This window comes from Mauremys reevesii, linkage group 3 (assembly GCF_016161935.1).
Source record: "Mauremys reevesii isolate NIE-2019 linkage group 3, ASM1616193v1, whole genome shotgun sequence".
Lineage (NCBI taxonomy): Eukaryota > Metazoa > Chordata > Testudines > Geoemydidae > Mauremys > Mauremys reevesii.
In genome coordinates, this window is record NC_052625.1 from 187,727,816 (window position 1) to 187,753,135 (window position 25,320).

A 25,320-nucleotide genomic window follows, 5' to 3' on the forward strand; every position below is an offset into this window, starting at 1 on the left:
AGCACCTGAGCCAGGGTGAAACAGGGTAACGCGGCACTGTGTTATAACACATCATAAGATGGTAATAAAAGGAAAGGAAGGCAACAAAAAAGTTTATATATCTCATGACAGTCTATAAATCACTGAACAGTAACATCTGAAGTAACTTAACTGCTGTAATTATTAACTGTGACCTTAAGGATTGAGACAGTCCTTACCTGAAACACCGAGTCTTGCTATTTTATATCTTCTCTGAAGCAACATATACGAACAGCTCCATTATGAGGGAAAGGAGGACAGTAGATTCTTCTAGTTCGGCTGCAGATCCGAGTGAAGGGATGGGGACTTTAAGGCTGAAGCGAGAGGTTGGACTGATTAGCGCTGTGTCGTTAATTGCTGGAACCATGATAGGGTCTGGGATCTTTATGTCTCCAGAGTGGGTGCTGTACCATATGGGTAGCCCTGCAGGCGCTCTCATCATCTGGGCTGCTTGTGGTCTGTTGGTCATGTTTGGAGCCCTGTCTTATGCTGAACTTGGGACTATAATTAAAGAGTCAGGGGGGGACTATATTTATATCTTAAGGAATTTTGGCTCGCTTCCTGCTTTTCTTTTCGCATACACTTCCATCATCGTGGTAAGGCCTGCCAGCATGGCAGGTATCTCTTTAAGCTTTGCCGAATATGCTGTTGCTCCATTTTACCAAGGATGCTCAACCCCTCAGGTAGTGGTCAAGTGTACGGCTGCTAGCTGTATCCTGCTTTTAACCATCATTAATTGTCTCAATGTGAGGCTGGCCACAGCCATTATGAACATATTTACAGTGGCCAAACTGTTAGTTTTGCTGGTCATCGTGATAGGCGGAGTGGTGTTGCTCATCAATGGACACACGCAAAGTTTCCAGGATGCCTTTCAAAACACAACTGCAGGTATTGGGCCAGTTGGAGTGGCATTTTATCAGGGACTGTGGTCCTACGATGGATGGAACAATCTGAATTTCGTGACCGAGGAACTTAGGAAGCCTGAAGTGAGTGAATTATACTGATTTTACTTTATTTGTTTAATTTTGCAAATAGCACCCTTGATTTTTTTAAAGTTAATGAGAGGGGCAATACTGTCTAGTGGTTAAAGCACGGAGCCAAGCAAGCTGGGCTGTGTCCCTGACTTGTTTGTGATTTTGAGCAAACCATTTAACTTCTCTATGCCTTATTTAACAAGCATGCAGACAAAGGAGATCCAGTGGATATAGTGTATTTAGATTTTCAGAAAGCCTTTGACAAGGTCCCTCACCAAAGGCTCTTAAGCAAAATAAGCAGTCATGGGATAAGAGGGAAGGTCCTCTCATGGATTTGTAACTGGTTAAAAGATAGGAAACAAAGGGTAGGAATAAATGGTCAGTTTTCAGAATGGAGAGAGGTAAATAATGGTGTCCCCCAGGGATCTGTACTGGGCCCGGTCCTATTTACAATATTCATAAACCATCTGGAAAAAGGGGTAAACGGTGAGGTGGCAAAATTTGCAGATGATACAAAACTACTCAAGATAGTTAAGTCCCAGGCAGACTGTGAAGAGCTACAAAAGGATCTCTCAAAACTGGGTGACTGGGCAACAAAATGGCAGATGAAATTTAATGTTGATAAATGCAAAGTAATGCACATTGGAAAACATAATCCTAACACATATACAGTGATGGGGTCTAAATTAGCTGTTACCACTCAAGAAAGAAATCTTGGAGTCATTGTGAATAGTTCTCTGAAATCATACACTCAATGTACAGCGGCAGTCAAAAAAGCAAACAGAATGTTGGGAATCATCAAAAAAGGGATAGATAATAAGACAGAAAATATCATGTTGCCTCTATATAAATCCATGGTACACCCACACCTTGAATACTGCGTGCAGATGTGGTCGCTCCATCTCAAAAAAGATATATTGGAATTGGAAAAGGTTCAGAAAAGGGAACAAAGATGATTAGGGGTATAGAACGGCTTCCGTATGAGGAGAGATTAATAAAACTGGGACTATTCAGCCTGGAAAAGAGGCAGTTAAGGGGGGATATGATAGAGGTCTATAAAATCATGAGTGGTATAGAGAAAGTAAATAAGGAATTGTTATTTACTCCTTCTCATAAAACAAGAATAAGGGGCCACCAAATGAAATTAATAGGTAGCAGGTTTAAAACAAACACAAGAAAGTATTTTTTCACACAACACACTGGCAACCTCTGGAACTCCTTGCCAGAGGATGTTGTGAAACCCAATACTATAAACAAGGTTCAAAACGGAGCTAGATAGATTCATGGAAGATAGGTCCATCAATGGCTATTATCCAGGATGGGCAGGAATGGTGTCCCTAGCCTCTGTTTGCCAGAAGCTGGGATTGGGTGACAGGGCATGGATCACTTGATGATAACCTGTCTGTTCATTCCCTTTGGGGCACCTGCCATTGGCCACTGTCAGAAGACAGGATACTGGGCTTGATGGACCTTTGGTCTGACCCAGTATGGCCGTTCTTATGTTCTTATTTTCTCTCTCCATAAATTGGGGATTAAAATAGTCACCAATCTTTGGTTGAATGGAGCCACGTGAGTGCAAAAGTATACAGAGCATATTTCATATCAGTGCAGCACCAAACAAATTTACAGATCTAATAGAAGGTGCACAATTCAATGGTAATTTAAATTACAATGAATATCTTACATTACACAGCACTTCTACCCAACGAATTTTAAACACTGAAAGGCGGACACCTTTAGGGTGGAGGGAGACAATCTACGGAAATACAGCACACTATTCCACAGCACATGTGGGAACAGGAAGAATTTTGGTCAGGTGCTTTCCACTTGTGATATCTTCAGTAAAACCCCCTGTGTTTAGTATTTGATAGTTCATAGATGTTAAGGCCAGTAGGAACCGTTGCAATCACCTAATCTGATTTGCTGCATAACACAGGCCAAAAATCCTCACCGTGCTCTCAGTCCAGTTATCAATGGACAAGTATTAATATCACAAAACTCCATAGGACAGTTAGGGCTAATTGTCACCTATGAGCTGTGATCTAAATCTGATCTAACCCTTTGACGTGTTGAATGTTCAGCAATTTCAGGGAAACATTCATTGGATGATGCAACAAAACAGGTGGTCTTCAGGATTGGCAGCAGATAAGCTAACGTTAAAATGATCAAGAGTCATGCAGCAGATTAAAGTACAATACATCTTTGTAAATGCTTGGTTTAATTATTCACTTGACAATATAATTATAATTTTTTTCTCCGTTAGGAAAGGAGTACTTTCTGGTGGGAAATGATAGCTTGTAATCTTAAAGAGTTGTGGCTAAACAGATGGCACCCTTGGAAAATCATTATTCAGTCATAATTGGACCCTCAGAAACTAACCAATAAATAAGGGACATTTTATGAGAACATGTTGGGAGATAGTATGTCTAGTGGGTAGGGCATTGGCCTGAAGTTCAAAGAGACCTGGATTCTATTCCTGTCTCTGCTACTGACTTACTGTATAACCGTGGGCAAGTAATTTCACCTCCCTATGTCTCTGTTTCCCACCCACCCTTTGTCGGTCTTGTCTATTTAGATTGTAAATCAATCAAGGCAGGAGCTGTCTATGGGTTTGTATGATGTCTAGCTGAAGGGGACCCTGAGCTCAGCTGGTGTTTCTAGGCACTATTGCCATACACATAATAATTATAAGTGTAACTGACCCCCATCTTGTCTCAGATAGGCCTGTGAAATGGCACAGGAGTCGGCACATACAAACATTACACCACAAGCTTTGGAGCAAGTGTTGTCTGTGCAGCTATAAGAGCCATGTAGGCATTTAACATTTGATATCATTCCAAGAATGACAGGCGCTCTGAAAACAAAAGAGATCTTTATTCCCAGGGCAGGGATAGAATGAAAGTCATAAATTAGTGAGAATGTTACACTAAACAATACATGTCATTAGGGTATAACACAGTTAGCAAATCCTGAACTAGCTACTGGTCACACTAACTCTTTGGTTCAGACCAGGACAAACTGGCATGTGTCTGTGTGGTCCTTTGGAGGAATCACAGAGGTATTTCCAAAATTGGGACTATCTGTGGTGCAGATGTCTTTCCTCTTTGTTCCTCAGCATACAGTCTCTCTAGCAGGAGTTTCCCCATGATACAGCCCTGCTTCTGCAGACTTTAATTCTGTATCAGCACCTGCTGCACCCCCTGGTCTCTCTCTCTCTTACACACACACAGTCTCTCTCTCACACACACGCACAAAATAAAACAATTCTAAACAAATTAAGCTAATTCTCCTACAGGATGGGAAGGACGGATGAGACTGATATTGTTATTTGTATTTTAAACACTTAGTGGTGCCAGCTACTCTGATTATAGATCTATCCAGGGGTGAAAGTAACTTGTATTAAAGGACTTACTGGTACGCCGGAGTCCTGAGTGGAGGGTGGGTGGGGGGCCTCAACTGGAAGAGGCTGGGCCTTTAAATCCCCCAGGCCCTTGAAATCCAGATTTAAAGGGCCTGGGGCTCCAGCTGCAGTAGTGGTGGCTGGGAGTCCCGAGCCCTTTAAATCACTGCCGGAGCTACCAGCTCCAAAGGCATTCGGGAGCCCTGGGGCTCGGGTGGTGATTTAAAGGGCCCGGGGCTCCAGCCTCCACTACCATAGCGGAGCCCCAGGCCCTTTAAATCGCCACCCGAGCCCCGCTGCCGGAGCCCTGGGGTAGCAGCGGCGGCAGTGGCCTGGGGCTCGGGTGGAGATTTAAAGGGCCAGGGGCTCCGGCCGCTGCTGGGAGCCCCAGACCCTTTAAATTGCTGGCCTGGGGAAGCTGGTATGGTTGGCAGTGTACCGGCTCTTGCTGGTACCCTGGACCAGACCAGACAGGCTTCCTTTCACCTCTGGATCTATCTAAATACCTAGATAGATAAGAGTGGGTGTGAGGGCACTGATGGTACACACAAGGCTGCTCCTGACCGTGGTCTTCCTCTGCTCCCCTCACTTCTACTCCTGATCCCTTCTTCTCCAACCCCTGGCAGTCACAATTGTAAAGAGAGTTTGTAAGCACATGGTTGGGGAAGCAAACAATTATACATGAATGTCCCAGTGAAGGACCTTGGTTATGGACAGTTATAGTGAACTTCTGCATTCAAGGCCCGGTCTTTCAGTCCTTATTCAGGCAAAACTCACTCAAGTCAATAGAATTGTTGCCTGAGTGAGGACTTCAGGACTGAGTCCATTGTGAAGGTATTGTGTGAAAAACATGATTTCACTTTGGCTACATCTGCACTTAAGAGTGTACAGGGTTACATGTGCATATACTGTGTATCCCGTATCCATGATGTGTGTCTACATATGCCATGCTGGGCACTGGTATATGCTGTGCAAAGGCATATATCTGCATCTGCACTGCCCTTTTTTGGTATGTGACATTAGTGGTATCCCAGAGTCCTATGCATTGCTGGACACACTCTGAGAACCACCTTGCTGCATGACGCTGGTACTGTACCCCGCCTCCATGCACTTGACAACGTTAGCTCCCACTCGTCTTTCCCTTCTGCCAAACTGTGTTGGAGGTATGGAACAGGTCCAGGAAGATGTGGTTCTGCTTCTGCTACTGCTCGCAGGACAAATGTTCATGGGGTGCAGTACTGGACAGTGGATGGAATTAGTTCAGAGAGCTGTCAGGTGATGAAGATGGCTGACCCAGAGGGGGAATGAAAATCCACTCAGGTCCCATGGAATGGATGGTTTGAATGCTGGGATCATGATGGTATGCCATGAGTGGGCCACCACTTCTGGTCCCAGAGAAGTGGCACAGTGTGGTGGGATGACATCATGCTGGAATCCTGGGATGATGACCAGTGCCTCAGAACTTCAGAATGAGGAAGCAGACCTTCATTCAGTTGTGCCAGGAGCTTGCACCAAGCCCCCATGGCTAGACCACTCGATCTCAGAAACCCATACCAGTGCAGAAGCGGATGGCTATTTCCCTTTCAGGAAAATCAGGCAACACCTGGACAGCTATCGGTCAGTTGCCAACCAGTTCAGGGTTGGGAAGTCAACTGTTGGGATGGTGGTTGTACAGATATGCCATGCTGTCAATGCTGTAATCTACCGATGCGTGGTTGGCATAATGCAAGTCTCTGAAATTATAGTAGGATTTCAGAGGATGATTTTTCCTAATTGTGCAGGGCCATGGACAGAACACACATCCCTACACTTTTCCCACTAAAAGGGGCCAGTAAGTATGTGAACTGCAAAGGTTACTATTCACTGGTTCTTCAAGGCTTGGTGGACCACCGGGGTTAGTTCATGAATTTAAACTCTGGACACACAGGGAAGGTCCATGATGCCAGGGTGCTCCGGAGATTGGGGTTGTACTTCAAGGGAAAGACGGGAATTTATTCTTCCAAAACAATGTAACTACGTATGGTGCTTCTGTGCCGACATTTATTCTGGGGACTTTGCGTACCCACTCCTACCATGGCTCATGAAGCCTCACCCCGACATCTCTGACCCAAGAAAAAGGGAATTAAACTACAGACCGAGTAGCTACAGAATGGTAGTGAAATGCGCCTTTGGGCAATACCTCTGGACCCATCTGGATGCTAGTGTGGCCCATGGGGTTTGGATTATCATGGTGAGCTTGCTTTGTATAAACTATGTGGGGCTCAATGGGAATACTTCCACAGCCAGTGGGCACAAGACAGAACTGCTTTCCCAAGCTTATACAGGCAACCCTCACCCATGTGCACACTGGTCCTCGTTCCTGGAGGGCCAGCAAAATTCATGATGCTCACACATAATGGCATAATGAGGAGTCAGACGGTGAACTGGGACTGTGTCGGGGTACACTATTATGACAACTTAATACTGTTTGACAAGCGCAGTAGAGCATTGCCACACACTTCAAGGGATACCTTGATAGGTTTTGATCCCCTGCAGTGAATGTTCTAACTGAAAGCAGACAATTGGGGGAGGACCCTCAGGGTTAACACCTGTGGTCATGGTTTTGCATTGCGGAGACTTTTAATGGAGCAATGTTTTTGTTTCATGTTAACTGCTCTGTTTGGGGTCGGTTTATGGGGAGTGTGCTGGAGTATTCACCCCACACAAGCCTGGCAATGATTAATGTGGCCCAAGAAGGGTTAAGTAACCTGGTAGACCACACAGGAGGGAGAGTTAGGCTTGATGAGCAAGCACTGATTGAGGATGAAGCCCAGTTGGGCAGGAGGAGGCAGGGCTGGTATAAGGGCAGGAAGAGAGGGCAGAAGGAGGCAGTGCTGTGGAAGTCTGTGGTTATGCTCTGGGCTTAGAGAGGGAAAGGAGGAGACCCAGGGGAAGAGTAGAAGCCCTAGGATCCTGGCCCTGAAAGAACGGTTTAACCACAAGGGGGTGGAGCAGAAGCCTGATGGGGTGGAGTAGGAAAAGGCTCAGGAAAATGGCAGCAAGGTTTAGGATGGTGCTGATTTGAGAGTGCCTGGACTGATACCCGGAGCATGGATGGGCCCATGTTCCCCTACCAGTCACTGGGGAAGCAGCGCAGGGGTCTCAAACTCAATTTACCTTAGTGCCAGTCCTCAAATCCTCCCAGCGGGCCAATACCGTCACTGAAGATGGTGTGCAGAAAAGAAAATGTTTATATTGTATTTTTTATTTTGAATTTTTTAGAAATAATAAAACTGTCATACAACTTTATACAATTCTTCACCTGCCAGAGAGTTTTTAGTGTTTGCCAGACACCTGGCAACGCTTCAGTTCTGTCAGTTTGTTGATGTTTGGCCGTGGTGACTGAGCAGTTGAAACCTTCAGGACTGCAGCAAGGTGTGCACCAGAAGGTTGTTTTTGGTATTTTGACTTGTTTATATTCACTGTGGAAATTTTTTTCTCACAAATGTAAGTGCTACCCAACAAGGACATGATTTTTCTGAAGGTTTTATAAAGATTTGGGAAAGATGTTGTGGCTGTCTGAAGAACTCTGTGACATCCTTGGTTTCTCTGGATTTAGTCTTTAAAGATGTGTGGTACTGCATATCAATGAGTTCCATTTGTAAATCATATGGTTCTGTTTCCACATCAACAGAAAACAGATTAGCAAACATATTGAAGCTTTCTTTGTGCTTTCTGAAATCTGAAAATGGCTGATCAAATTCTTACAAAATCAAGTCAAGTTTAGTAGTGTATTCAGAACCACTGAACTGTATTTCAGAGCTGAGCTCTTCCACAAGTGACTTGCATGCTAGGAAATGAGTGAGATTCCCCTGAGAAATCTGATTTTTCCACAATTTTAGTTTAGTTGTGAATGCTCTCAGATTATCATACACTGCTGTAACCAGCTGACCTGGACCTTGCAGCTTCAGGTTTAGGATATTCAGCTCTTGTGTTACGTCAACAAGGAAAGCAAGATCTGTCATCCATTTGTGATCTTCAAATTCTGGTACAGGCATTTTAATTTCTTCCATGAATCTTTTCACCTCTGTTTTCAATTCAAAGAATCTCTTTAAAGTAGAACTCCTGCTTAGCCAGTGCACCTCAGTGAAGTAGAGCAAATCACCGTATTTAGATTCAATTTCCTCCAAGAAAGCAGGAAACTGTCTGTGCTGCAAGCCCCTGGAGCAAATGTAATTCACACATTTCACAACAACTGACATGACATTATCAGATTACAAAGATTGACCACACAGTGCTTGTTGGTGAATGATGCAGTGTAATGTTATTGGTTGCTCAGAGTTTTGCTCGGCCAGTTTTCTTTGTACTAGTGCTACTAATCCATTTTTTTGACCAGGGCTGCCGGGGGAGGGGAGGGGGGGCCTGTGGGGAAATTTGCCCCGGGCCCCCACGAGAATTTTTTGGGGCCCCTGGAGCAGGGTCCTTCACTCGCTCTGGTGGCCCCGGAAAACTCTCGCGGGGCCCGGGCCCCTGGAGCTTCTTCTGCTCCTGGTCTTCGCTGGCCGGGGGTCCTTCAGCTCCGGGGTGGAAGGACCCCCAGGCGCCGAATTACCGCCGAAGCGGGACCCGCCGCTGAAGACCACAGGCCCCCGGAATCCTCTGGGCGGCCCTGTTTTTGACCAATGATTTCTGAGGCCCCGTCAGTGGTTAAGCTTGCTAACAAGTGCTATGGCAGACCGTATTGTTCCAGTGCTTCTGTGAGGCAGTGAAAAATTTTACTGGCCGTTGTTCTACCACGCATTGTGGAAAAGTTGAGCAATTCTTCAGTTACTGCCAAGTTTTCATCAACGCCTCTCCCAAATATGGCAAGCTGCATACTGTCAACCAAATCGGTACTCTCGTCAATTGTGATTGAATATGCGCGGAAAGCTGTGCTTTTCTCAATGAGCTGCCCATCGATATCTTTAGAGAGCTCAAGAATACGCTCTGCTAGGCTGATATTGCTGAAAAACCTCTCTCCTATCGGAACATATGATCTCACTGACTTTAATAAAGCATTGTTTAATAAATTCACCATCAGTAAATGGCTTCCCACACTTTTAGCAATCGTTACACTCATGACATAACTTGCCAAAACTGCTGACTCTGACTCTTTTCTCGCTTTCTGAAAAAGCTGCTGCTGCTTCGCTAATTCTTTTTTCAATGGTAAGACCATCTTCTCTCTGTGTTCTCCCTGACTTTTATCATATTGCTGCGCATGTTTCGTTGTGTAATGTCGTTTGATATTGTAGTCTTTTAAAACAGCAACTTTACCTTTGCAGTTCACGCATGAGTTAGTCTGTTTGTACTCGGTGATAAAGTCTCTCAGGGACCACCAAGCACCTTCACCAAGACCATCCTACCATAAGGCAGTTCCTGCTCCACTTTCCCACACTCCATGCTCTGCTGACAGCAGGACCTTGCTGGGCACAAAAGCGGCTGAGGAGACACAGTCATGGTCTGCCCACTGGTCAGATGCAGGTGGTGAGGAGCCTGGCTACTACCCTAAAGAGATGGGGCAGTGGGTGATTCTAACCCTCCCTGTGTTGTGTGTCTGGGATTATGCTCCCATCAGGTTCAGTGCCTCCTGATGCTCCTGCTGAGATGGCCTTCTCCTACACAGCCTACCAACATGACATGGGACAGTGGGTAAAAAAGTAAATAAAGGGCCCCATTTCATTACACAGACCTGCAGTGCCGACAGCTAGAAAGAACCTCTTTCCTTTCTTCTTATCTTCACCTTATTTTATCTGCCAGCACCAGGCACATTGCCTCCCTGCAGGCACCGCTCCTGGAGCTCCCATTGGCCATGGAGTCAGCGCTCGGGGAGGGAGGATGGAGGCAACATGCCCCCTCCGCTGTTATTGGAGCCTTATGAGTCACGCCATCTCCTAGCCTGTTTCCCACTCTTTTCCCTCGCTACCTTGGTCTCATGCCGGCCTGGCTGACTCTGCCTGGCGACTAGTAATGGTATCTCTGTCACTCTCCCCCAGCCAATGGGAGCTGCGGGGGACAGTGCCTGCAGCAGACAGAGCTGGCAGCGTGGCTGCATGGGTCACGGCTCCGCTAGCAACAGCAGGGATAGGGAACTGCTTGCAGGTAGCCAAACTGCCCGAGGTGCATGTCCCCCAGGCAACAGACCTCAAAAGTTTTATGAATGACACATTGCCGAGTGCAACCCCTGGGAGGGGTTGGATGGAGCAGGATGGAGCAATGTTGGGGGGAGGGGCATGTGAATCTCTCCTGCCCGCTCCCCTCCCACCCTCCCTCCTCCCAGCCGGCAGCTACTAGGGCCAGATGAAAGAACTTTTTAAAAAGTTTCCACGGGCTGCAGTGGGGAGGTTCTTGGGCCACAGATGGCCCACGGGCCGGGACTTTAAGACCCTTGTATTAACATATATACGTGGAACAAGAACGGTTTGTAACAGGAACAAATCACCCTCCCCCCATAGCCAAATTCCCTTACAAGTGGGCAAAAATTATTTTATGCAAAGACATCTCCACAACCTTCTCCTCTCCTTGAGAAGAGGGGGAATGCCCGTGGACTATTGTGTGGTGTGACAAATGGGGACATCTCCTGTGTGGGGTCTGGAGGCCGAACACAGGCTGTACTAGGACTGGACCGGGCTCCTTCAAGAGGGGATTTTGGTGACTGAGGAGGACATAGTGCTGGGCATCCAGCATGCCCCTCCCCAGCAGGGAGGGAGATGAGATTCACTGCTGCTGGAGAAGGAAGAGGTGGTGTTGCCTGTTCCCGTAAAGGAGCAGTGCCCCCAGCAGTGGGCAGGCCCTGAAAACATTACGCTACCAGTTGAACTAGGGGCTGTATGAGTGCTTGAGTCTATTTCCTCTGTGCACACTCCCATTGCCCGTGCTGTGTCTCCATTTGCAGGAATGCCTCATCCTGCCTAAGAGCCTGATCCTCTCTTGCCCTAGGAAAGTCCAACTGCCCCTGACTCCTGTCTACACCAACAGGCAGGTCCTCCAGAGTCCTTGACATGTCTGGGGTGCCCCTCTGCCCTACCACCAGAATGGGTTCCCTCTCAGCAGCAGAATGTCTTGCCATGACAAAGACCCGGGTAGCATTATATTTCATTTTTATCTTGGAAGGAACCTAAATCCCCTCACATAACATAACTGTACTGCTGAAGGCCACAGTATTGATACTTTTTAGAATCCAGGCAATGCAGCTGTTACAGCCCCCTTCTTTCATACTACTTTGGCAGCCCACAAGGAAGCAGCCGAGATTTAAAATGGTAGGATACCTCCCTTACTTTTATTAAAATGCAATGTTTACAGCGTGTGGGGTGGGTTCGTTTCTTTCAGGGGTCATGGTACAAGTCACCGTTCTGTTCTTTAAAGGCTGCCCGTCGCTTGGAGAACATAGCAGTCCTGAATATACCAGAATGGAAAAGACTGTGGAGGGCACCCGGCCACCTATGCTAGAGAGATGTTTCTAATAAGGGTGACCCCACTATCGCTGAGTGGAGGAGTTTGGTGAACTAGGGAGCTGGACCACGCCCATTTGCCCTGCTGTTAAACCCAGGGAACCAGCTTGAATTTCTGCTGCACCAAATATTTGCTGAATTATGCCCTCAGGGCTGGGTGGAAATTTGAGAGGAAATTGACTAGCTAGCAGACAGAGTTTCCTTCCCATGGTAAAGGAACAAAGAACAACAGAAAACATCCACTCACCCCTGAACTCATCCCCCCTTCCCCCGCATCACCAGAAAGTCCAACCCCTGTGTTCAGTGAGCAGCACTGAAAGGGACAGGGAAACCACAGAAGTGCCTTTTCTTCACTACACCTTTGGATTAACACCTCTCCACTGCTAAGGGATACGGCATTGTGTCGGTACTGCCAGAGAGGATGCCTCACTCACCCCCACTTCTCCCCGCTTCTGCAAAGTGACTCAGTGTAGAGAGAGGCCACATGGACTGGGAATGGTAATAAACATTTGCAATGGTCACAGGGAGAATAGAGTGCTCTGCCTTTCCTTGGACCAACAAATGGTTCCCTTTCCCTTCCCGGATCCATACCCAAGCCACCACCTCTCCTCCCCCTCCATGCAACTCCCATTTGCAAAGGGCAGGAAGTGGAAGAGAGGGAAGTGGGGCGGGTTTCAGTCTTTAAGCAACCGTATCCATAAGTGTCATAAAATTGTTCTTTTCCCACCCGGGCCCTATCAGAACCTGCATCCCTTTCCCTTCAGTCCCTATCTCTGTTCAGCGTGCTGGTCAACAAATGCTCAGGCACACAGGGACACAGGAACTCTGTTATAGCCGCTGCTAAATGCTTTACAGTGGGTCATGGGAATTCAATAAAATAGGTTATGGCACAAGAATGTACATGTGACCATGTCCACACTCACCCTATCAAAGGTTTTGCTGTGCATTAATTGTCAATGAAGATTTCAATTCCAGAGTGAGTTGGCCATCAGCAAGAAGCAGCTGTAAATATCCACCGCGGTGTTGGAGCCCTTAGCTCATCCTTCTTTATCTCTTCCCTAGGTGAACCTTCCAAGAGCGATGATGATTGCCATTCCTTTGGTGACATGCCTATACTTGCTGGTAAACGTGAGCTACTTCGCAGCCCTGTCTCCAGCCGAACTTCTGTCTTCGGGCGCTGTGGCCATCAGCTGGGGGTGAGCTATGTGTGTACTAACAGTGTCACTGCGGCCCAGTGGCTAGGGCACCAGACTGGCATTCAGGAGAACTGAGTGCTACTCGCAGCCCTGCCTCTGGCCTGCTGAGTGACCTCGGGCAGGTCACTTCACCTGTTTCCCCACCTGTAAGATAGGGATAATGACACTAACTTCTTTTGTAAGAGGCTTTGAGATCCACGGATGGAAAAGTGCTGTATTATTATTAGAGCACTGGATTATTTTTTATATTTTTATCAGCCCAAAGATTTCCAGAGCACCTCCCAAGCCAGATAAACACAGTACCACCAAGATGGACCCGTAGAGTGAGATAATGCCACGCAAAGGCTCACAGACCAGAAAGGGCTAGTCTGATCTATTCAGGACTCTGGCTCAGGCCTTGGGTAAACTGTGTCTTCTTAGACCCTTTTCCAACCCCCTTAGTGCACCCCTTTCAAGTAACAGGCCTGTGCCTCCACTTCTCTTGGGAATGGGACCCTGTAGCGGGGTGGTCGCCTGCTCCGGCCCTGGAAGGGTCAAAGCCAACCCTGGGATAGGGCTCAGGCTGCGAAGCAAAGCCTGGGCTGATTGGGGAAGTAGCCACGGTTGGGGCCACACCCCAATCAGGCTGCAGCTGGCCCTATAAAGGGGCGGCTAGGCTGGCACTCAGGCACAGTCTCTCTCTAGAGTTGAGAGGGATGGGCCTGGCTGCTGAGAGTTGAGCAGGGTACCTAGACTGGAGCAGGGCTGGGGAAAGACCAGAGGAGCTGGGGAGCTCTGGCCTGGAAAGCCCCAGGCTGCAGGCCTTGACAAAGGCTGGAAGGGATACTGGGGTTGCAGAGGGGCAGCCCAAGGGTAGGCAGAGGCAGCAGGTCCAAACCCCCCTTGCCAATGATGAGTGGCTTTTACACTGCAGTCTGCCCCAGTGAGCGGGGGCTAGACGGTGACTGGCAGTAGCCAAAGACTGAGGCGAGGTGGGGATAGGGGTTGGGGGTTCCCCGGGGAGGGGAGACCCAGTGACACTGTGGGGTACTGCAGGGGGCAGAACCCTGAGAGAAGGGGCACCGGGGTCCGGGAGGGACACGGGGCCAGCGGCAAGGCGAGACGCCGGCCTGCAGAGGGCGCTCTGGAGGCTGGTGAGCTAATTCCCTGGATGATCAGCCGGAGGCACCGCAGGGGTGAGTTGTCGCCCTGCTACAGACCCACAATTCAAACACTCTCCAACTGGGTCTCTGGATTATGACCCCTGGTTGTCATCAACCGTGTTACCAAGTAGGCCCAATGGGCTGGGCACCTGCAAGAGTTTCCCTTTGGAAGCCTGTGGAGATTAACAGTGTGCAGTGACAGAAGCAGCTTCTTGAGAACAAAGCGTGATTCATTTGCCAACAGGCTCTCAGCATGCAGAGAAATGGATTTCGGACAACAAAGACAACTATCCTCGTACTGTCTTACCTACTCTTGGCATTCCCTCAAGCCCCCAGATAGCCATGACTTAGCCTTGGTGTCCCCCATTCACTTGGGGACCAAGCGACAGCCTGCTTGCTGCAGACCCTGACTCTCAGTCAGTCTGTGTCAGCCTGCGCCAGCTGACAACTCCCTGCAGGGCGGATCTTGTAACTGATCAGCATCTTTTGATCTCCAGGTTCCCAACCTTGGCAAAACTGCATAAGGGTGGTCTAGCTCGACAAACCTTGGCGCTCAGGGATGTGAAAAATCCATCCCAATGAGCACTGTCATTATGCCAAGCTAATCCTTGGTGTAGATGCAGCTCAGCTGATGAAAGAATGCTTCCATCGACCCATTTGCCATCGCTTAGGGAGGTGGTGTTCCTCCAGCGACAGAAAACCCCCTTCTGTCTGTGTCTACATTACAGGGTTACACCGGCATAGCTTCTGTGCTGTAGTGTAGTCTCTATAGTCCCCGTAGTGTAGACATGGCTACGTCACCAGGGTCGGGTACAAGAATTGCCTCACCACAGCTGTTAACTTGGCCACTGTGTTTGAGTGTTTGTTGGGATGTGCGCTGTCCAGGCCATTGTGTTACCTTTCCAGCTAGATTCCCCTATTATCCCCCTTTCTGATCTAACTCCATACAAATAAACACACAGAGCATGCACAATATTCATAAAAATAATAAATCCCCTTCCCTTTTGTGACGAAGGGGGAATGTTCTTAATGTGTTCTTTGAATACTGAGTGGGGAGTATTGACCTGGGAAGGTTGCAGGGGAGTTTTGCTGGGACTGGCGGCATTGGGGATGGGAGACTTTCCTTGAGGGAGGATACCTGAGCACCTAACATGAGAACCCAGGAAGGGGGTTGGAGGCGAGGTGACACCTCTGCCCGGGAAACTGGACAAAGGCTGGGGGGAGGAGCCGGGGGAGGCTGAGTGAGATGGCGGAGGGAGTTTCAGTTTGGAGCTGGCTGGGGAAAAGGAGGGGAGCCCAGATGGGGCTCTGGCCTCTCAACGGGGCTCTGGCCTCCCTGCCCCCCCACCCCAGATTGACCTAACTGAGGGGGTCCTGTTGTCTGCAAGACCTGTCTTGGACTGTGTTCCTGTCGTCTAAATAAACCTTCTGTGTTACTGGTCGGCTGAAAGTCACAGTGAAATCGCAGGAAGCCAGGGGTGAATCATAGAATCATAGAATATCAGGGTTGGAAGGGACCTCAGGAGGTCATCTAGTCCAACCCCCTGTTCAAAGCAGAGCCTTGTCTCCCCCACACTCCAAAACACCTTTACCTGTTCATTGCAAGCTCCCAGTTACATCCACCTCTAGGACAGGAGAAGCAGCTGGCCTGCTTGCTGCAACTTCTGTGTCTTTTTCCATGTGTCTCCTTTTATTGCTGCTCACTGACATTCCCTGGGCAGCCTCTCCAACTTGATCACTCTGTGTCTCTTTTCAAGGCCTGTGTCCTGCGATGGTTTAGTATTCTTCTTTGAGCCTAGGCTTTGCCTTGGGAAAAGTAAACCATTCTAGCCTGGCTGGAGCCAAGCAGGGGGTATCCCTCCATTAACATCTTCCCCACAGTTTCCTCAAGGACCCCTAGCATTCTCCATGATAGTGCCACTGTTTCATTTCCTGTTTGTCCCCACTCTAACAACTTCCTTAAATTGAACTCCTTGCTGTTAGGCAGGATAATATTAAACAGATAATCTGAGGTACAAAAGATATTTATAAAAAGCCAACACATCACTCCCTCATTCTCCACACCCTGCATACACAGACCATAGAATTTCATCAAGTGATGCCTGCATCAAGCCCCTGGCTTCTGGATGAGATATAGCATATCTTTTAGAAAGCCATACAACCCTGATTTTAAGACTTCAAATGACAGAGAATCCACCACACTTCTAAATAAGTTGTTCATGGGATGGGAGGACAAATTTTGGCCACAAACACTGAGGCAATCTCTATTCTTATTAAAATTCAACAGGACCTTTGTTTCTAGGGGTATGAGACAACATCTCAGGTTTTAAGAACTCATTTATGCTCTTACTGCATTGTTAATAACCCTTAATATAATTGAAAACAGGAGGTCAAAGGACCAGTGTTTTGCTCAAACCAGTTACAAAACCCCATTAAGTTCTGGGGGCATGAACTTTCTCTGCACTTCCTTTCCTGTCATTCCTGATTAACGTGTTATTTGTGAGTTCTCTGTCTTATAACCTGCCTCCTTCTCCTGCTTGACTAACCTTTTCACCCTGAGAGCACAGCTGTGGAAGAAACATGGCCCCAGAAACCAGGAGGTGGGTGCAGTGCATGTCTGAGGGAGGAGGGGGAGGCCCAAGGTGACCAGGAAGTGGGTAGGGCAAGATGCTTATGGAGCATGAGTGAAGGTTCCAGCAGCAGTGCAAGAACTCCGAAAGTCACGTGTTAACTGCTGGTTAAAGTAAAAAAAGCTGCTAGAGAAATGCATTATCTAGTGGCCAGAGCACAGGACAGGGAGCTAGGAGTTCCTGAACTCTTGTCCTCCCTCAGATAATTATGGCTGAAATTTCAGAAGCACGGTCTCCCTTTGGGTATAATTTGCATCCACAAAACTGCCTCAGCATTTCTTTTGAGTCAGCAATTGGGTAGCAAATGCAATGCAAATCTAAATGGTTGCACCTTGAGAAAGCATCTCAGATTTGCACCTGAAGTTCATTTTCAGAGCCCCAAAAGTGCAGCTGCCAATTTTTTAGGTTCAGACCAGTGGGGTTGCCAACTCTTGTGACTTTATTGCAAGCCTGGTGATATTTGGATTTTTTCTGAAAGCCCCACCTTCTGGAGTCATGGGATTATGTGAGGCCCTCACCTTCAATTTTTTTAAAGGTGGAGCCCTCCTAAATTCAGAGAAAAGCTTGAAATGATGAACAATAAAGGCTCAAAAACCAGAAGGCAAACACCCTTCTCCCTTTTAATATTTTTTATATTATGATTTGTAAGCTCATCTCGTATTTTGGAAGGGACTTAACTCATGATTTTTGAACTCCTGGGATTGACAAGACTGAAACAGGGTGGCCGAGCCTTAGCCAGGCTGAAAGTATAATCCAAATCTAGTGGCTTCCAATACAATCTGCCGCAAGTGCTGCCATGTCCCCGTCTCCCCCCGCCCGCTCCCCCTCAGACACATTGTTTTCTCTCTCCCTTTTTCTTTACAGTGGTACAGATGGGTTCAAACCACAAAATACAGATTGAGATTTCAAGCATAAAATGATTGGGTTAGAAAGGACCGCAAGGATCATTTAGTTTAACCCTCTGAAGATGTTTGGATCTGGGATTTTGGTCCATTAAATGCACACAAATGGTGATTTCTTTGACAGGCCAATGTTGTTGTAATACATTTACTATTGTTAATTTCACCCTCCATCATCCCCAAAGGTAGAATTTAGTTTTGTTTTAAGTACCAGTTTATAGGCAGGAACAAGAGGCTATCATCCCAGCATCTGCCTCCAGAGACCTCTGCAACCTTACATTTGGTTCATTAGGGGAACGCCAAGCTGGATGGAGCCTGCCCCAGTTTTTATGGTTCTGATTATCCTCTTACTGATTTTAAACCAGTCTAACTCTATTGACTGATATGGAGTCATGCCTGTTTTACCCCAGTGAGAGAGGAGAATCAGGTCCCCTGTGTTTAGCAACCTTCCTTGGACAATCCATAAACTGTTTTCTGGACTCAAAGAAATGCAACTTTAGCATGTCTCTGAGAATGTACTCTGGAATCATAAAGCAACAGGGCAGTAACTAATGCTGAGGTGTTGAGAAATGTACACGTGGATTTAAAGAACTATGCTTTTAATGCATGTTTGAGTGGGTTGTTGTTTCATTGTTTCTTTGTTTGTTTTTTGGTAATAATAATAATTTAAAAAAACCTCTGACAAACCTTCGGTTTCACGTCAGCATTCTTCCCAGGATTTCTCTCCTGCCTCTTTAGATAATTAAACAAGAGGCCCCAATCCTACTCCTATTAAAATCAATAGGACTTTTGCTATTAACTTCAATGACGGCGAACACAGGCCCATGGTGTGACAGTCACACTGCATTCCTTGAATGAATGCAATCCAGGGTTCAATCCTCGGCATAAAAAAACATGAACTACCATTCCTTAAGGGCATTCTTCCAGTTGGTCAGGATGACGGCCTCTGCTGGCCACAGCATTGCACAACTAGTTAAAGATGAATTAAGGGAGAGAGACTGATTGTCTTCCTCTGTCATGTTTAAAACCATTTGCTTTTGCATGATCTGTGGCTTTGCTGTTTTATTTTCCTGTCACTTAGGAATAAAGTCCTGGGCAGCTGGGTCTGGGTGATCTCATTGTCAGTTGCGCTGTCTTCATTTGGGTCAGCGAACGGAACGTTTTTCAGTGGAGGCCGTGTGTGCTATATTGCTTCAAGAGAAGGCCATATGGTAAGGGAGTGGAAACTGTCTATTTAAGGTTCGTGCTATTTCTCCCTTAATGGTGGCACATGAAGCAAAAAAGGGAAAAAGCTGCTTTGAGCCATTTACTGATATATAAAGACATCCTCATTGTTTGACCCCCCCCAGTCCGTTTTGTTTTTTTAAAAACACACACATTAGAAATATTAGCTCCTAACTCCCCTTTTGCTGCAGGATTTTAGAAAACTCTGTGGATTGACTCTTCAGTTGCTGCTGGCCCAGCCACAGCTGAAGTGGGAGGTGATGCAGAATCAGACATTGTTCATAAACTCTCCCCATTCGGGTTTGTCTGCATGTGGAAAGGTGCGGCTCTGAGCACCAGCAACAGAGCGTGCAGACGAGGTGTGGGCTTTTTTTTACCCCCAGGTCATCTACTGTGGTGGAAATGCCTGCACATTGGCTACATTCGTGCTCACACCATTGCTGGAGCTGAAGCTGCACATGTATTAGATCAATGGTGGGGTGGGGTCGAGGGGAACTATCAAAAATGTTGAGTGTAGACATAGTCTCAAAGTCTTTCCCGCTTAAGGGTCTCTCTCAATGGTTAAAGTAAATTGAAACAGGGTGGGGCGGAGGGGAGGGGAGCTGTGAGGGCGTGCTGACCCCTATGCCAAGGAGAAGAAGGGGAGCTCTTTCTCTGCACTTAGCAGGGAAGCTGTGTTCCTTCTAGCACCCCCCTATTATAGTTCTTGCTCTCCCTCATTTCTCCTCCCACCTGCATAAGTGTAAGACTCTGCATCCCCTACGGCCTCAGCTCATGGACTCTTCAGTGTGTTTAAATGCCTGGGCCCATGCAAACAACTCAGGGGGTTATGTGTCGCATGGCTCCTTTTAGAAATGAAAGATGGTGTCATCCATACATAGAAAGTTCTGGGCTGCATATGATGCTCTGGGCAGTTTGGGATCTGAAAGCTCCGAGCATGTGCATTAACAGGTAGTTCAGAATGTATGCCATTACCCCGCTTTTCAGGCAGTAGGGTAGTATTATAACTGAGCACCTATACTCATTTCAGAAATTAGACAGAGTGCTCTCTTGAAACCCTCCCATTCAGAACCAAGCCAGGGAAAGGCTAGCAAGTTACCCCACATTCTGTAACAAATCAGGGGTTGTTTGGGGGCTGGTTTCAACAGGCTTTCGTTTCTAGATGCTTAGTTCCCCAAATGGTCCCACTGATGTCAAGTCCTATTGGAAAGTAACTGAAAGTAGCAGAGCTGGAGAACAATGAGGCTGTCCAGATGGAACAAGGCAGCATTTGCTTTCAGAATCTTTATTATTAATGATGAGTAATGATCCAGAAAGAATCTGACTTGGCTTTCAGGTACCAGCTAGAGCAGTGGTTCCCAAACTTTAACAACCTCTGAACCCCTTTCACTAAAATGTCAAGTCTCACAAACCCCCTCCTAAAAATTAATATTTCCAGGAATATTCTCCTTGACCTGAGTATAAATTATAAAAGTAGTGATCTTGGAAATACAAACGTTTTTATGACATGCTTATTACACACTATTTATTATTAATTATCATTTATCATGACAGTATTTTTATTACATTATGAAAATGGCAACACACTTCCAAGCTCTCACTTTCGTAGCTTGTGTCACTTTGAATAAGTCTGTTATAAGACAAGGGTCCTAGGTTTTATCAAGGAGTATCAGATGTGAAACATCAGGAAGGTATTTAAAAAGCCAACTCAAAGAGTTCCTCCTACACAAGCATTCAGGTCTCGAGCAGTCCAGGCAAACAACAAAGCTTAAACTTGTTCTTCATAATAATTTAAAAAACAATACTAGCTGCCTATTTAATTTTAAAAACAGCAAAAAATATCCACCTCCCTTTCCATTTCTTATAAGGAGTCTTGAAGTTTAAATCTCCTCAGCGTGATAGATATGCTTGCTTTGATCTGCTTAGCTCTTGGAAGTCCAGGAGCTCTGCGCTGCTGACCCTGTGCTGCCCAGGGTCCCTAGGGACAGCTCTGTCTGCCATTAGGGAATTTTTTCCCTGAGAACCCCCTGTAACATTTTGTGAATCCCCAGTGGATCACGAACTCCAGTATGGGAACCACTGAGCTAGAGGCTACAGACTGACAGAATCCCCTCTTTTATTTGCAGCCTGAGCAAATCTGATAGGAAATCATTGAGCCATGATAAAAATAGCCTTGAGGCGTTCCATGCTTACACCCTTCAGAGTAGAACTGCTTTTTAATTACAGTGCTTAGCTGCTGGTTAAGGTCCCAAACCTGAACGCGTGCTTCAGGCAAAACTCCCACTGCAGCCTATGGGAACATGAGTATGCATTTCAGAATTGTCTGTCTGTTACCCTTTGCTTTGACTTTCAGCCAGATTTTCTGTCTATGGCTCATGTGAGATGCCTCACGCCTTCCCCTGCTCTGATATTTACATCAGCCATGGCTTTAATAATGATAATACCAGGAAACTTCAGCAGCATAGTAAACTTCTTCAGGTATGGTTAATATTTCCATTTCCCCTCCCCTTCCCAGAATCTGTTTTTACATTTTTAATACATTCTCTCTACCTGCTGCCTTCGTTAGCTCAGGTTATCATTTTCTAGCTAACAATTGCCAGGGGTGGGGGAGAGAAGAAGGGAAAGTGTGTGACTAACAAATTTGTGACATGTGAATGCTGCTGTGATTCATAGTAATTTACAAATGGATCCATACCTGTTGTTTTCATAGATTATAAGAAGAAGCCACTGTGATCCTCTTGTCTGACACTATATAATACAGGCATAGGATTTTTCAGAATCAATTCCTGTTTGAACTAGAGCATATATAGAAAAGCATCTAATCTTTTATTTAAAAATTGCTAGTGATGGAGAATCTACCACAAACTTGGTAAATTGTTCCAACGACTAATGATATTTTCTCCATTTTAAAGTTTTGATCACTGTAGGTGAGAAAAATGGAGTGTATGTTAAGTGTTGGATTTAGGACAATTAAAAGGGGCTCTTTTGTACTAAAGTTAATGATTCCTTTCCTTTTTAAGCAGTGCACTTTCTTAAAGATACACACAGTTGCTATCTGAAAACAATGCTTTTACAGTCAGCTGATCTAATTCCTGAACTCAATGGTAGTGACCTATTTTTTTGCAGTTTTACAGCTTGGCTTTTCTATGGCACAACTATTGCTGGTCTCCTGTACTTAAAGATTAAGAAACCGGAACTGCCAAGATCATATAAGGTAAAAAAAAATAAAAAATTGTTGCCCATGGAAGTGAGAATGAAGTTGCACCCTTGATAGACTTTACCAAATATTCTCTTTAATCCCATCTGGAAGGACTGAACATTAGTGTACTATGGAGACAGATAGCTACCTGCGAGGAAACTGCTCTAAAGCTAATTAAACATGTATTGTATGTAAAAAAAATTAAAAAAAAAACACTGCCCTTCACACCAGGCAAGGTTTATCTTTAGGCCTGGATCTCAGACACTGCTTCTTTTTAAGGATGGGAGAGGAAAATAAAATCAGATTCTGATCTCAAAAGCTACTTCTGGCTACTCCTGGGATGGGTCATCCCCTTCTGCAGGCGAATCTGTGAGAAGACGATCTAGGAACAGGAGCCCTCTAAAAGGCGCTCCTGAGTCATTTTGCCATGGCTGGGGCACATGTTTGCTTCCTAGGGTACTGGTTCCCAAATACAGCTTAGCTCATGGGATCCCTATGAGGTCCTGTTCTGGAGTCACCTGTTCCTCTCTCCAGTGCCCCGACGGACTGCGCAGCTCCAGAGAAGATGTGCTGCAGGGCTTCTCCTGTTAGGCGGGGAACTCTTTAGAAAGGAGAGTTCCTAGGCATAGAGGGGTTCACTGAAAAAGAGAACACAGAGCAGGCTCCATTCACAATCCATTGGCTTTTCTTTGGGATGGGGCAATGCGTAGATTTTGGGGTTCTCCATGAGGCGTGGAGCAGGTTTAATATTTAAAGCTAGACTTGACAAAGCACTAGTGACGGTACAATAGAGCATGGCCCTGCACTGGCAGGGTGATGGAAAAGTCCCAGTAAGGCACCTATTACCTGTGATTCTGTCCTGAAACTAAGACAGCAAATTCCATGTTGTTGGCTAAAGGATGAAACAGTGGAAGTGCAACTCCCTGTTCAGTGTGTTTTATGTGCCTCCCGAGTCTCAGTTCACACAGGTAATGGACCTGTTACCATTTTTAGCTTGATAGTTTTGTCTCTTTAGCTCAAACTGTAGCAACTCATGTCACTAACTCCTGAGGTCCCCTGACCTTGGCTAACATGACAGTGGCCATAGAAGGATCTGTCCTTGTGACACACCATTGTCTGCAAGAGAAACATTTTCACACCCCAAGTAAAAGTAGAGTTTTTATTAGAATTTTGCTAGAAGGGTTGGGGCCCAGTTGGGAGTGAGCAGGGGCTGAGGCAGGCAGAGCAGTGCTGCTGAGCAGTAAGGCTAGGGAGATCTGTGGAGGGTCCCATCCATGCTCTCCCTATTAAACAAGCACAACACTGTTGCCCTCGGCAGTTCGATACCCTACTTTCAGAAAGGAATCACGCAGTTAGAGATGGAAAAGAACAATTGGGGCATCTAACCTATCTCCCTGTCAGTGCAGGATTATTCCCTCTTGTTTATTTACAGGTCTTTGGTGAAATTTTAAATTCAATTTAAATTCAATTTAAACTTAATTTAAATGTAAGTTTTGGATTAAATATTTTTAAGGCAAAAATTACAGAAATAGGCTACTTGGTGCATGTGTAACCCCTATCTGCTTGGTGTGGCACTCTGTCCCCCTCTAGTGGCATCTAGACCATCTGGAGCAGGGGTCGGCAACCTCTCAGAAGTGGGGTGCCAAGTCTTCATTTATTCACTGTAATTTAAGGTTTGGCGTGTCAGTCATATATTTTAATGTTTTTTAGAAGGTCTCTCTCTATAAGTCTATATATTGTACAACTAAACTATTGTTGTATGTAAAGTAAATAAGGTTTTAAAAATGTTTAAGAAGCTTCATTTAAAATTAAATTAAAATGCAGAGCCCCCCAGACAAGGATCCGGGCAATGTGAGTGCCACTGAAAATCAGCTTGAGTGTGCCTTTGGCATGTGTGCCGTAGGTTGCCTACCCCTGTTCTAGAGATTAATGAGTCTGCTACAGCCTTAGGCTGTACACCAAGCTTCAGCTGTTCCAGGTTCGATCCTGCCTGCCGATGACCAGGTCTGTTGGCATTACACAAGTACAAGTGATCAGTCAGACACCATTAGAGGATTTGTGGTTCTGTGTTCATAATCCTCAGTGTACCTAGAACATGCGCACACAGGTTTAATGGCTGGCTGAAGAGTTTGGGCCCAAAGGCCCAGTTTTGCAAGGTGCTGAGTGTCTCCTGGAAAGTGCTATTCCAGGGAGGGGGAGGGCATTCAGAACTTCACAGGGTCAGGCCCAGGATATATATGGTCCTTTACAGAGATGTTTTGCTTTCACAGGTTCCAATTATTATACCAATAATTGTGCTGATTGCATCTGTGTACCTGGTGCTGGCTCCAGTCATCGACCAACCGCAGATCGAGTTCCTCTATGTCATCCTATTCATCCTTAGTGGTATCATTGTTTACTTCCCATTAGTTCATTACAAACGCCATCCCCAGTTTTTACAGAGAGTCACTTTGCATCTCCAGCTGCTCATGGAAGTTGCCCCTACTGCTAAGAACACGAACTGATTTACTACACTGTTGGCTGCTCCTACTTATTTATTCCAATACTGAAGACCATATTTGTTTGAGATATATGTGCAAAATAGCTTGTTCATAGGGGAAGCAGAATAACTACATTAAGTAGATTGGAAGAAAATGGAACAAAAACATCTGGTAGATAGACATGAGCCAATGGAAGATTCCTTGTGTATTTTCTGGGGATACATTCTCCCTTCCACACACGCATTCTGGACCTCCTACCATTGCTGAAGACTCCACAGTGCATCATGTATATTTCTATCCTGGCAAAGAGGGAGAGGAATTCTCATGAAGGATTCATACTTTTATTTAATCAAGGAAACTGTTTTGCCATTACATTTGTCAAATTTAGAAAATTCTGCATCAGAATAGGAGATATGAGTGAGGGTGCAATTTGGGGGATTGCATGTAGGGTCAATGCAGTTGTGGACATGCAGAAATATCCCTTCTTGTCCATTATGGGGTAGGTTACCCATTTTCATACAGGTGACATAGGGGGAGGGAGGGATTCAATGTCTGACCTTCAGGTCCAAAAAGACCAGTGTGCTAAAACTGCAGCTTCACTAGCTCAGCATGTAAAAGACTCTGCTCGCCACACAAAATGGGCTGGGGTACTCCCGAAGGGGTCCAATGCATACATACACAACCATGTACAT

At 46.1% G+C, this 25,320-nt stretch overlaps 1 protein-coding gene across 1 annotated transcript; it reads left to right on the top strand.

Moving 5' to 3' along the window:
* Window positions 1-260: 260 nt before the first annotated feature.
* Window positions 261-24,652, top strand: LOC120401186 (b(0,+)-type amino acid transporter 1-like). Its single transcript, XM_039530840.1, has 6 exons — window positions 261-1,004; window positions 12,921-13,054; window positions 18,807-18,936; window positions 21,303-21,427; window positions 22,076-22,163; window positions 24,419-24,652. The coding sequence occupies exons 1-6, from the start codon at window positions 261-263 to the stop codon at window positions 24,650-24,652; spliced, it is 1,455 nt and encodes a 484-aa protein (XP_039386774.1).
* Window positions 24,653-25,320: the final 668 nt, after the last annotated feature.